Genomic DNA, 15,040 nt, shown 5'->3' with positions numbered 1-15,040 from the left:
TTCACAAAATCTATATGATTTGTAATCAATACACATTCACGCAAAAGTATGTCTATTCTATTTTTGACTGAAATTGGTGCAATGAGTTTAAATTACGAAAACCTCAGAATATCAACTCCAACAACTCAACGCAAACGAATTAATAATTATAACTAAAGTCTTTGAAATATTGGAAAATTAAAACACTGCATTGGTTATTACATCTATGAGGACGAAGGCCAACTTGAACATATTACAAGATTAAATTAAATTCAACTTAGGTGAAAACGGTGAGTTTAGCACTTAAATTAGTTTACCGACTTAAAAGGAATATTAAAACTCAATCAGGTTCTCTATTAAAGCATTCAAACTGCATTTGGAAAAAGATGACATACTAAAATAATAATCTTTCACTAGACAACTATTTTGAGATTCGTCAGTTTCTATACATATATGTTTTAAATTTTCCTTTGGTATCTAAAGGTAGCTTGGGGTCTTAAATTCCATAAAGTTGTTTAATAATTTGTTAAAATGTAGTTTATATCATGTTTTTTTTTTTAATATGATAGAAAGTATGGGTCACAGGGCTTATTGCAGGTTATGCTAAATTGTCAGATTCGTGTAGATAATGCATTAAAACCTTGATTTTGTGTCGAAAAACGAAAAAATCATTATATAATTTGAGATAAAATATGAGAAGATAGCTCTAATAATATGCTTTCTGATTAGAAAAAAAAGAAAATCGGGTCACCGGACTCATTATCCTGCTACATAATAAACATAGGTTAATTCCTAACACATTCTATTGAAAAAAATACTTTTATCTCCCCTTTCATTTGAGTTTTCTGCCCTTATGTGTTATCTGTTTTATATATATTTATCCGTACAAATGATAAAACATGTAATTTTCTGTATTGATTTGAAAATTCTAACATATGAATCACCTACTACTCTCGAAATTTGCACATTCTACTAAATATCTAGACAGATTATTATCTGGTATTTCAAAATCCGAGATGGAGGAAAACACCCTAGCCAAAAATTAAAAACAACACAACTTAATTTTTTTGGCGAAAACTTACGCAATATAATAATGCAGACATAAAAGCTCAGTATTTAAGCTTTTTGTATTTAGTTTCTTATTTTTTTCTCCTTACTAAACCGCCTGATAATATCGTGTATACCAAACTTAAAGCCATTAAACGAGTAACGTTCTGCTTCTGTGCTACGCAGGCGGTATTTTGTCAAAAGAGAAAATACTGATCGGCTCAGATTCAGAATATATGTGTTTAGGTAGGATGACATGCCTGTATGTGGACTGTTAGTGCCAGTGTTACCTTGTGAACTCGTTAACAATCCAGCTCACCGTGACAGTCAAGTACAAAGTAGGAATCATATCCATATAACTTAACATACTTTTGACTTGAATGTGCACTTAATTTGTCATTGGACAATAAACAACAGGTTGTTTATCAACCCATTCATGATTCTTCATATTAAAATCCAATAAGTGATAACAGTTTTTTTTTTTAAATATTACACACATTGTAATTTGGTATTTCGCTTGAAGGTTTGTTCTATTTTTTAACTTGTTCATGAATACTAGTTTTCACATTTTCCAGCAATAAAATCAGATAAAGCAGCTTTCAATTATCAATCTGTCAGTAGTAACACATTTGTTGATTAACTACTGCAGTCCAAAATTTTCCAAAACTAGAATTTTATTCCATAATTTTGCATATATGTGTTAATATTGATTGACATATCTGTTTGAAAATAAAAAATATTGATTATTTTTTATTGCTGAGGATTAAATTCTGCTGCACCTATTTAATCTCGTTTTCTGTGATTTACTTTAATATTGTATTTGTAGAAATTGATCTTATATATAGTGAAGAAATTGTAATTTTACCAGAACATTTTTGGGAAAATAAACATAGAGTATTAAAACATCATTTATGTATGGCCAATTTTGATATTAAGTTCAAGTATGTTTAGCTCGCTATCTACAAAAGACAATTTTCTTCACACTGTGTCAATCTGTATATCTTCCAGAGTCTATATTGAAATTTGTGAATACAATTCGTAGACTTCTGAAGATATCCGATCAACGCAACATTTCCAATATGAAAAGAAAAAAAATAAGAATTAAACACAATCGTGTTTTTTTTCCCATTTGAATGTAGAAATTATCCTTATTCTACAAATATTTTTTTTTTTTATTATAATCAAAATATGATTTGTAAATGGCATAAAAATAAGTTCCACTTAGCAGTTTGTAACCTTAAAAGAAGAAAAGAAACTTCCTGTTATACTATACAATCTTATTTATGGTAGTATTAAAGAAATTATAGCTTGGTGTTAGAATGTAAAAAGTAAAATCACAAAAATACTGAACTCAGAGGAAAATCAATTAGGAAAGTCCATAATCAAATGACAAAATCAAATAACAAAACGCATCAAAAACGAATGGACAAGAACTGTCATATTCCTGACTTGGTACAGACATTTTCAAATGTAGAAAATGGTGGATTAAACCTGGTTCTATAGCGCTAACCCTCTCGCTTTAATAACAGTCTCATCAAATTCCGTTATATTTACATGATGCGTTAAATAAACAGTCACAATTAATAAAATAGTCAAAATATGGGTACATCAGTCATCATAAATTATATGTGTGATTATTGTGGACTAACATATATATGAAACTCCAAATATTTTATAAGAAACAACTGGTCGTATGAAACTGTTCGATTAAGATTAAATCACCAGTTCAGACAGATTCAGACGAAATATTTTAGACACTTTTTAAACACTTAAGTGTCTATTTCAATTGATTTAATTAGTTTTTGTGACAGATTTTAACTGATAAGGTCATTAAAAGCGCTCCGATTCAAGCTTAAATATGAACAATCTATCAAATTTGCCAAAAATCGTCACTTTTCAGAAGTTTTTGGTCAAAAATGAAAGTGGCCGCATCCGTGTTTATCCTCAACCTTTATATATATTATGTATTATCGTCAAATACAACTTGCATTTCAATATTATGAATGAACACGAATGCGGCCACTTTCATTTTAGACAGAAACCGTCTAAAATTTAACTAAAAGATTTCAGTAATTTAGCATGATTTCATGATGCTAGTTCCCGATATATGTGCATTGTATTGTCAAAAACAGCCAATATTTATGAAGCAGAATTATTCTACTTTCCAATAAATAGCTTCATGATTACATTATCACAATTTTGTAAAACTGCTATATTTTGGGGCCAAAAAGGGGTCTTACTGAACCTACTCCTTTCGAAACCTTCTTTGATATTTTAGATGACAAAAAATATTACTTATGTTTACAGATTTAAAACTTTGAATCAAACATTTGTTTTGAAATTGGTCGATAAAAAAATATTCAGAGAACATAGTATTTGTACCTTGTGTAATTCCGGTGGTATTGGCGACGAGATCAATTATAATTTAGAATGTTCGGCAAAAGACTAAGTAGATAAATGCTTTTAATACATTATTTGGTAAACAGACAAAATATTTTTATATTTCAAGCTCTAATGAATGGCAACGTTCAGTCTGAACTAAAGAAGCTGTGCATGTTTATAAGAATAATGATTAAATAAATAGAATACCATATGTCACTTCTTTACATTTGTATTTAAAAGGCATACTACGCATGCTAATTTATTGTATAAAGTAAAATCACAGAAATACTGATCTCCAAGGAAAATTCAATCTGGAAGTTCCTAATCACATGGCAAAATCAAATGACAAAACTAATCAAAGGAATGGAAAACAACTGTTATCGTCGTGACTAGGTACAGGCCTTTTCAACTGTAGAACAGGTGGATTGAACATGGTTTTATAGCGCCAAACCTCTCACTTGTACGACAGTCTCATCAAATTCCGTATATTGTACGTTGGTTTTACAATAACTATATCTATATCTATATTTATATTATGATGATGAAAAATGGACCAGTTTGTGTGTGTATAATTGATCATTTGATTTTTACATATAAGTATCTAGAAAAGAAAAATAATCATTAAGTCACAGCATTTATATCACATACATAATACTAGAGAAAATCATGAACATACCCCATCCGAAAAGGGTGAACCATTTTATTCCACTTTTCTCTGAGAACACAGCTACAGTTATTAACATGTTTAAGTATAATCCTTCTACAAGAATCCACATGTAATTTGTTGCCAGTATATAGTGAAAAGTTGTAAAGAATAATTTACACTGCCAATGCTGAAAACATAAATATATGAATATTTAAAAGTAAAGAAATGTTCACACGAACAGAAATGATCAAAGTGTTTGTACATAATATCATGTTCCCCGTCATTATGTTTACTTCATGTACTCGGATGATGGTTTCTACTTAGTCTAGCTCTCTTCAGCAGGAGGTTTTTTGAAATGATAATGCAACTGCAATCAATTCTATTAACATCATGCAATTCCTCAGCTGTACCGGGCGACCAAGTAATGAGACTACATGTTTGTATAGTAAAGACCGGATCTACCCTATCTGAAAATCTCTATAAAACTGTTAGGAGAACTGTTCGGGAATAGACCTTGAACCAGCTCTACTGTTCTATGTATATTGGTGTTAGTTTTTGTAACAGTCCAGTATGTCTATTGTTCCGCCGTTTTCATTTTTTTGGTTTATGTTTCTATCGGGGTTTGGTTGGCGACCCGGATTTGTTTCAGTTGTTTTGCTTCATGACTATTGAACAGCGGTATACTGCTATTGCCTATACTTAAATATAACGAAAAATATACATTAAAGTTAATACTCACTTTCCCTTCGGTAATAAACTCTAAATTGCCATTAATTTCTCGAATATCTGATGGAAATCCAGTCCCATTTACCAACAAGTTCTCTTTCATGAAAGATATCGATGCTCTCAGTATAAAGGATATAAATAGATGTATATGGATAATATTCCTAGGACATCGTAATCGTCTATAAATAAAAGTAAAATATATAAACATTTGATGTATTTGGTTATATATTTTGCATTTTTCAAACACATCAAGTTTACGAACGAATTTCAGTGTAAAAACGTTATGGTTATCCTTCATGTTGATAACACAAAAACAAAAGAAGGAGGAATAATAAAGCATAATGCTTAGCTTCTTTTGAATATACATTGTGAAGGATGATAAATTAAAATATTAGAAAACATTTATACGTCAATATATCTCAATTTTGTATCACGCTTTTACTTCAGCATACAGAACAATATACTACCACAGGCAAACTAGGCCTTAAATTGTTAAGGTCAATTGCTGTCAAATAGCTCCACAATTATTTATTACAGTATTGTTACAGAGGTTTCGAATTAAGACAAAGGGACATTCTATGAATAAGTAGAAAAAAGAAACTGACAACGCAACTTCTAACTTATTATATTATGTTTTCACTTTTGCTGTAAGATTGACATATTTTGAAAGAATTATAGGATTTCACATTTTAATTTAAGGTATGAAAACAATGACTCTCTTCTAAATTTAAAAAAACTTAATGAATTTGGTATTTAATTGAACGATTTTGTCTCCAAAAGGAAAGAACACAAATACGATTTAATGAAACTACAGTACTACTTGAAAATGGACCGTTTATGCTATTCTTACTTCATTTGATTAAACGTCAGGGTGATGTCCTGTTCATGTACAGTTTGAAATTCACTACCCACATGTAATATGGGGAAACGTATTTACTTTAACATGCTATTTTTTTTTTGTGTTTCCACTTACTTAATTGATTTATTGCTTATTCTGATTAATTCAATTGTTTGATAATTTTGTTGCTCTCATTACCTTGATGGATTGTCCTATATCATTTCAACATATTTGAAACTAACTATGCACGCCTATATGACGTCATTTACCAGATAGAGGGAATCGCCTGTATCTCTGAACTATTAACAGTCATCAAGCGTCTTAGTGATCGGCATTGAACAGGGTAAAGTAGAAATAAAGATTGATTCGTAGGTATTACATTTCCATAATGACAGCATTGCTGATTGTAAATTATAATAATTTAATCGAATAACTTGTGCAATTAAACATCAACACTCTCCCAACACCAGCATTGACGATGCCCATTAACGCACGAATGATGTTCACTGAAATCCAAGTTGTTTTACGGAAATGCATCGAACTCGAAAGTTGTCCATTGCTTTCAATATTCTGTATTTGAAACAAGAATAAAATAAAGAATACCTGAATGTTAACATTAATGCTGTTGCTAACACTAATGACACCAGTGAAATTCCATAGCCAATGTTAAACATTAGACGGATGTACGGCATGTGATTCTGTAAAATAGAAATTATAAATAATGTATCATATAATACTTATTCTAAAGTGATACTTTACAAGCTAAATTTTATACAAGTTGACAAATTTATTGACCACATTTTACAAGCTTTCGCTTTTATAAAAAGTCTTATGGCGATGTATTAATTTATCATGTCAGGAAAGGATTTTTGGTCCCCACTTTTGAATTTTGAACTTCAAGTTTGAGATTTTGACTTTCAACAATTAGCTAAGTAGAACGTCATTGATAAGTATTTTGCAAACGAAATATGCGCGTCTAGCATACAAATATAAAGCATGTTATCAATGATGATTTTATATGAACAAGTGAAAATGGTTGTTTCTATAGTGATTGCGATTTTAACACTATGTTGATTGCAGTCCCTTTTTTGATTTTTTAATCTATCATGTCCGTTAGTCAGCACTTTTGTTTGCATATTGTTGTCAATATAATCAAATGAAATGTGACTGTAGAGATGTCATTTTAGTGTTATAATCTCATCATAGATACCAGGACTAAATTTTGTATATACGCCATACGTGCGTTTGGTCTACTCATCGGTGACGCTCGAATCCAAAAAGTTTAAAAGGGCGAAATAAAGTTCAAAGTTGAAAACATTGTGGACCAAAGTTCCTAAAGGTTTTGCCAAATACAGCTGAGGTAATCTATGCCTGAGGTAGAACAGCCTTAGTAATACAAATATTCAAAATTTAGTGAACAGCAAATTTATAAATATAACCATATCAATGATAATTCATGTCAGCACAAAAGTGCTGACTACTGGGCTATTAAACATTGCCGTAAAAGTGCGAGGTTTGGCTAGCCACAAAACTAGATGTATGTGTTTTGTGTGTTTGATATTGCCTTTTTCGCTTTGAATTTGCCTTAGAGTTCGGAATCTATTATTATTTTACTTTTTAGACGTACATATAAAACATAATCACATCAATAGATATATACCATAAGTTTCATACGAAATGATACTTAGTTCATAAACTTATTATTCACATTATTTATGAAACTTGAACATCTTCATTACTGTTACCTATATTTACAATTTTTTGTGTCTGTTACTTATTTTTTAGTTTATGAGACCGATTTGTTTTTCTTTTATAGAATGCCTACTCTTATTAATTCTGGTATCTCTTCTAATGTAGACACGTATGGACATTCTCTATAATCAGTCCACGTAACATTCAAACCCAGGTGGAAAAACCAGGTCCCATTCATCGTGCAGTACTTCTTAGCGAATTCTACAAATATATCAATAATATTTATCTAATTGTCATATAAATCATTTAAAAAAATTAACAATGTAAAAGTTTGTATATGATATATAAGTGTAATAAGTATGCTGTTGTTAATAAACCTGTATACATGCTTAAATTCTTACTTTGTGTATTAAAGCCATTGAGGTAATTTGGACAGGGTATTGTTACCATGCCTCCAGATGGTGTAGGAGGCCAACATGCTATTGTATCCCATACTCTTCCACATAAACTATCTGAAAACAAATAAAATAATATAGCAATAGTTCTACTCATAGTGGTTCTCATTTATACAAGACATTCTTCACATTTAGCCTAATTTTATCGCATATTTTTTTGCCAATTATTCAAGTTGAACGTCATCTCCACGATTTACAAAGTAAGCATGCTGGTGTATAATGAAATAATGCTAATGAATAATATGATAAATCAATAACGGAAAACACTATAAACTGCAAACGTATTGGAACCTGAACTACTCCTATGGAACCAGTGTTGATATTTATATTGGTATAAATAACCATCTTTTTTGTAGCAAATTTTCATTTCAAATTTGTTCAAGTGAAATCAAAAACCAGTGTTTTGATTTTTCTGCTGCTCATTCCTTTATCATGAAATCTGGACAAACCTTTTTACAGAAATCAGGACTAAACAAGTAATTACTAGATTAGAAAACAACTTGAGAAGTTTTGTGTATACATTTTGCTGGTAGATTTTGATTTTCTGATCATTTGTATCTTTGTTAAATTTTTCCTTTTATAGGATTCATTATGTTCATCTTAAGATTTGGATACCTTAGCATCAACATGTAGCAAGATTTAAGTTTGTAAGCTAGATTTGAGTTTGAAAACTACATATTTCTTATGAATCATCATGACCGCCATGACTGAATACAAAACACGAGAACAGATTCAATGTTTATACCAATTTTCGAGATCGACTCATTCTAGAGTTACGATTTGTTAACCATAGGACAAACAGACAACAGAAATGCATACAAAAGACATACTCTTTCAAATTAGTTTAATTAGGGTCTGGAGCTGTCATTTCAATAACTGCTAGAAGTCCATTGTTGATATATGCATCATTGTCATTTTTCTTAGATTTTTGCTGCTACCTAGTGTGACATCATGCTTGGACTTTTGACTGAGTTTTATTCAAATAACTTTAGCCGTATTTGGAACAACCTTTTGGAATATTTGGTCCTCATTGCTCTTCAACTTAATACTTGTTTGGCTTTCTAACTATTTTGATCTGAGCGTCACTGATGAGTGTTTTGTAGACAATACGCACGTTTTGCGTATCAAATTTTAAGAAAATGATACCTTTGATAACTATTTACTGTATTGATGTGTGTTAGTTTAGTATGAATTGGTAAGAGTTAAATGTGGAGGGTTGAGATTTCACAAAACATATTTAACCCGCCACATGTTTGCACCTGTAACTAATCATGATCCCATAATCTTTGTAAGTCGTGTTCCTTTTTATCTTCATTTCTTTTTGGAGTTCCGTGTGACGTCCATGTATGCTACACTGGTGAACTTTGTTGTTTAAGGGCCAGATGAAGCCCGCCTCCGGCTGCTGGATTTCTCGCTGTGTGGAAGTTCCATTTGTGGCTTTCGACTGTGTTTTGCTTTTGGTCGGGTTGATGTCTCTTTGACATATTCCCCATATTTTTACAAATAAATTTCTTGAAAAACGTCATAAGCAAAATATCATGTTATTTAGAATTCCAGTCACAAATATCTTTAACTGTAACTTTCTCTGATGAATTAAATATATGTATGAGAAATCATCATAATAGTAATGACGACTTATTGTACCCGAGAGTCGTCCTGTTATTTCTAATTCACACTCGAATATTTCCAATTTGCCACGACTATAGAACCATTAGCAAATGTCATCGAAAAAGATAATATAACTAAGTTCGTTACCGTGATATTAAACATTGAGTAGAAAAAAAAACCCGGATGTATTCCATTTCGTGTTTTGTTTTTTTCTGTACAGCCGTGACAAATCCGTATGCTACTTAATTTAACACTCAAATTTAAGGTTGTTTAGATGACACAAAATTCAATTGTTGACTTTTTTCTTCTGGTATAAATGTACAAGTATAAAATTGATATCTTATGAGTAGGTTGACTACTCTAAAAGAAATATGAAAACCTATATAGATACATCTTTCTTAATATGCCATAGACTATTTATGTCATGTATCACGCATACGAGTTTTTGACATTTTTACTTGTTGAGCTTGATTCTGTAACGAACTGTGTGATAAACTGATTAAAGATCAATTGAAACGTTTTAACATATAAGCTCTTATTTTAAACTTTAAATTTACCATTTTTCTGATTTCCTTCATTTTCTACTAGCCCTTGACAAATCTGACTTGCTTCAGCAATGCCTTGGTTTTGTTCATTCAATGATATGTCCACAATAACCTATAAATAAAAAATATTTTACTGATTTAAATATTCTTTTCAATATTTCAAATAATCCAATGCAGTTGAAAAATGAACAATATAGTTATAAAAATATACATATGTATGTGTACTCGTGAGTATGAAAACAAACCTATCATGCAAATGATTATTCAATTTATCTTACTATATGACAAAATGCAGTCATCTTATCCCTTATCAGTTAACTAAGCACACATACAAATACTTTTTTTTATGGTAGTTCCTTTGCCAATTTTACCGTAACGATTCTAAAAAGTTTTGGTGATTTAGTTCATATTCGTTTAACAGTCGTTTTACATTTTTACATTTTGATGTTGCACAATGCATCATGCAGATGATTAACTTTAGTTATCCCAAACTTTGGGATCTTAGAGTCCAAGATCAGGATGGCCGATAATAATCAATAACAAAATTGTTGTGTCGGGAAGAAGGTAATCGTATTTGGTACAAATATTGTTCTACAGCTCCAGTTTCCGGTGCTTGTCAAAACATACTGTGCAAATAGATAATTCATTTGTTAAGAATTCGTTCTTGATTTTCTGTTTTGTTAAACATCCATGCTGAGTTGAAACATAAGTCTGGATGTTTGGAAAACGAACTAAGAAAATGGGAGGATATCATACACACTCCAATTGTTAATATAAAAAAGAAGATGTGGTATGATTGCCAATGAGACAACTATCCACAAAAGACCAAAATGACACAAACATTAACAACTATAGGTCACCGTACGGCCTTCAACAATGAGAAAAGCCCACACCGAATGGTCAACTATAAAAGGCCCGATAAAACAATGTAAAACAATTCAAACGAGAAAACTAACGGCCTTATAAATGTAAAAAAATGAACGAAAAACAAATATGTAACACATAAACAAACGACAACCACTGAATTACAGGCTCTTGACTTGGGACAGGCACAAACATAAATAATGTGGCGGGGTTAAACATGTTAGCGGGATCCCAACCCTCCCCCTTACCAGGGACAGTACAGCATAAGAACGAACTATACAAATCAGTTGAAAAATGCTTAACTCATCAGATAGACAAACATTACAAGTATTGGTGACTAGTACAGACAGAATTTAGAGAGAACAGAAAATAAGAAAAAGCTCTGTCCATATGCCTTTTGGTGTAACTTCGAAAACTTGTATGTTGCTCGTATTTCATTTTTGCTATGTGCTTTGTCTTTGTGTCTTTTTATGTTTCTTTGTTACATATATGACATAGCTCTGTACTTTAACAACCCGTCATTGTGTTATTGTACTGTGGTAAATATTTGTATGCTTGTATGCTTGTTAATTTTCACACATATCCTTGATCTGTATGCTATTTTGTGCTTCTTTGATACAGACATGATTGTATGTTTGCTTTTAATAATTAGGATTTTTGCACAATGTTGACTGCTATTATTGAAATTTTAACCTATACCATATCTCTTTGTTTAGTTCACGCATCGTTGTCAATGTAATGTAATTGGATGCAACTTTCATACAAGTGAGAGGTTTAGCTAGCTTTAAAACCAAGGTTCAATCTACTATTTTATACCTAAGAAAATGCCTATGCCAAGTCAGAAATATGACAGTTGTTATCCATTCTGTTGATGTGCTTGAGATTTTGATTTTTCCATTTAACTAGAGGCTTTCTGTTTTGAATTTTCCTGGGAGTTCGGAATTTTTGTGATTTCACTTTTTATGCTACAGCAGATTTAAATATCTAAAAATGTAAGGCAAAACAATTTCCCTCTATTTCTATTACAGTTATAAATTGAAGTAATTATAAAAAACATTATAAATCATTAAAATGAAACATTTTCAATGGTAAAGAAAGTACATTCTGTGTACGTTATTTGTAACAGTATTAAAAACAATCATGCACTTTTATATGAGTATATTCTTTGGAAATATAACGCACTGCATAGAAATTTTGCCCTAAGAGCGTAGTTTTATCGCAGCTGCAGCATGGTCTTTAATATTTAAACTAATGAATTTTAAAGATTACACCATAATATATACTCAACAACGTAATGGATTTAAAATGCAGATTTCAAAACCAATTCAATTAGAAAATAAAAGCTAGTCGGCGTAAAGGAAGTAGTTTGTAATCAGTCATTGCGGCATAAAGTGCATGTTTTGTTTCACTAAATTTTAAAAGTATGTTTGTGTCAAAAATATAATATAAAATCGAAAAACAGAATATTCAAAAAGATTCATGGTTAGAAATAGTAGTGGTGCATTATATATGCAGATTCAATTTACAGTTGGATTCTTTCTTAATGTTTATCATTATTGAGTTTAATGACTGCGATAGTATTTTTGAAGCACTTGATACTATAACTCATAAATTTCATCCGATTTACTTTGAATGTCGGTAATTGAATTGTTGTCGTTGTCATGATTATTTTGGGGGCCATTTGTGAATCAGTTCTGATCATTCGATAGTTGTCTTGGTTTTGTTATGTCATTATGGGTTTTTTAATATTTGAAACTGTTTGAAAGTACTGTATTGGTAATCTGTATCTGTTTAGTTCAATTGCACTAAACATTGAATAAGATCATTCGTTGATGCAAACGACATATAATCCCAATATAAGAATACTTTAAAAAAAAATTGCAACTTAATACTTGGAGATTTTTCCGCGTTCACAAAACATAACTGAATACAAATGTTTTCATAATTGTAGACAGATAGGCAAACGAAGTGGTCGTTTTGTTGCAAACATTCGAATTGCTTAGGTAAAAAGTCAGTAAAGGAAAAAAAAACAATGCAAAAAAAGCTACATTAATCAATTTAGACATGAGAGGTCACTGAATATTAAACACATTCACAGCATTTTCTACGCATGCACGGGGAATGAATTGTCGCCCTTTTGGAAGCTACAAACATTCGTGTGAAAACTTTGGCGAAAGTCAATAAGTTCTATTTACCTAAAATTATACGATAAACACAAGGGAAAAAACCATCAACATCACCAATACTTGATACTTTCTCAAATCGAATTAAAACCGGTCCTATGTTGGTAGTTTTCCGGATGAATGCAACAGTATTGCCCCGTTGATGAACTCTCCAACCAAATACAAACCGGGAATACATTTAGTTCAATTTGCTGTAGTTACTATGTAAACGAAAAGACAAAACCTTAACAATCAGATGAGCAGGAATAAGTTATGAAGATACAAAAGGTACATTGAAGAGCAGCCACACAATACCCCCTGGTATCTGGTATAAAATACCTATATTGATAACAGACAGCAAACGTTTCTGCTTGAGAGATGTTGGTAAACAGCATAACTTTCCAAGCGAATATTGATCTTCCTGTGGTACAATAACAATCACAGTGTAGGATTTACTAGAAAATCGTATTGAGAACGCAGAAGAACAGCACGTGATTTTTTTTTCATTTACTATCAGGAACGAGTGACTTGAACCATACATGAATTACACTCTTTTAGATGTTACACAAAGTTAATAAGTCAAAAGAGACAAAAACAAAAGAGTTGCTAATAGCAATATATAAGGGAGACAACTTTTAATCAAAGTTTTATTTAGAGTTGATATTCAATGAACTAAATAACACAAGCTCTAGTGAGCTTTTCAGATACAATCAAATGTAGTGACTGCCCTTTCCTATCAATTTAGACATGGAATAAGAGAAAAGGCATCACAATTCTAGAAACTTTAAAAAGAAACACACGGCTATCGTCATACGCGACAAATAACTCCTCTAGATATAGAAATGGACGATAAACTGATAAGTGTTTGGTGAAAAATCTGTAGCATACAAACAAAGATCAATTCACCAGGCAAAACATTGACATTCCGTCAGCGTAAACGTAGGTAACATACATCCAGCAATATCAAGAAAGTATGAAAAAAATCTGATAATAATTTACAAGTGAATACTTTACAGCTTATTCAATAAACAGAAAGGATCACATCTTCTTAAATGTACACGTCATTAGTACGGCACATCGACAAAGTGTACATAGTGTGTTATTATCGCACAGCGGGTAAATTATCACGTTGTGATTGGTTTAACGCCGTCACTTTGTGACCCCCTATGAGACCGTAGGGGGTTAATAAGTTTCATAGGGGGTTCGTGACGCGGTAATGGTGACGTCATCTATTAATGTTGTTGTGTTTCGTTGTTTATTTTACAATAAAACGCAGAAGAAAAAGTCAAGCGTGCGATAAATTCGTAATACGGTTAACTACTGACCCCCTATGGGCCAGCTGAAGGACGCCGCCGGGTGCGGGAATTTCTCGTTACATTGAAGACCTGTTAGTGAGCTACTGCTGTTGTTTTTTTCTATTGATATTGTCGGGTTGTTGTCTCTTTGATACATTCCCAATTTCCATTCTCAATATTATAGTGTAAATAGTTATGATGTTGTTATTGTTTATTCAAATCAAATCCATGATGTAAGAGTCAAAATATTTTTTTATATTCGCGAGTTTTAAAAAAAAAAACAAGAAAAGAAAACGCTAATGTAGTTTATTGCATCAAAAACAAGAGAAAACATCAACAAAACCAAAAAAAAAAAGTATGGCAATTAAACAAAGTACACTTGACTCGCTGTGTTGAAGACATTGCTATTGTAAGAGAAATTATCAAAAATATATAACATCTTAGGGAAAAAGGACTAAACGTTAATGTTCCATGGACACCATGATATGTCAACATAAATGGCAATGAATATAATAACAAAGAAAGCAAAAGAACAACAACCGGAGAAAATATTTTACACTCAAGCACGTCATACAAAAAAGTTGAGAAAAATTGCAGAATTCAACCATTGATCAGTTGTAAATTGGCACAGGATACTGTGATTAGGAGATTATGTAACATTACAGTAAGAACTTGATATGTAATATACATATATCTGGGGAACTTGTATTGTTGAAAGTATTATCTTCCAAAAGTTTAGAAAAAAAAGTAATATCAATAAACTCAACATAGGTTAATACAGGGATGGCGTTGAACCAATAA

At 31.3% G+C, this 15,040-nt stretch overlaps 1 protein-coding gene across 3 annotated transcripts in view; it reads right to left on the bottom strand.

Annotated features, from left to right (window-relative positions):
• Positions 1–15,040, bottom strand: part of LOC134706550 (secretin receptor-like) — a 58,505-nt gene that overhangs the window by 11,302 nt on the left and 32,163 nt on the right. For all 3 annotated transcript variants that reach the window (XM_063565578.1, XM_063565580.1, XM_063565579.1), the window contains 6 exons: positions 9,931–10,030; positions 7,712–7,822; positions 7,444–7,571; positions 6,222–6,316; positions 4,794–4,959; positions 4,085–4,241 (listed from right to left, as the gene is read on the bottom strand). In XM_063565578.1, coding sequence (XP_063421648.1) covers positions 4,085–4,241; positions 4,794–4,959; positions 6,222–6,316; positions 7,444–7,571; positions 7,712–7,822; positions 9,931–10,030 — 757 coding nt within the window. The remainder of the gene's footprint in view (positions 1–4,084; positions 4,242–4,793; positions 4,960–6,221; positions 6,317–7,443; positions 7,572–7,711; positions 7,823–9,930; positions 10,031–15,040) is intronic.

This window comes from Mytilus trossulus, chromosome 2 (genome assembly GCF_036588685.1).
Source record: "Mytilus trossulus isolate FHL-02 chromosome 2, PNRI_Mtr1.1.1.hap1, whole genome shotgun sequence".
Classification (NCBI taxonomy): Eukaryota; Metazoa; Mollusca; class Bivalvia; order Mytilida; family Mytilidae; genus Mytilus; species Mytilus trossulus.
Note: the sequence above shows the minus strand (reverse complement) of the source record. Positions and strands in the feature narration are given on the sequence as shown.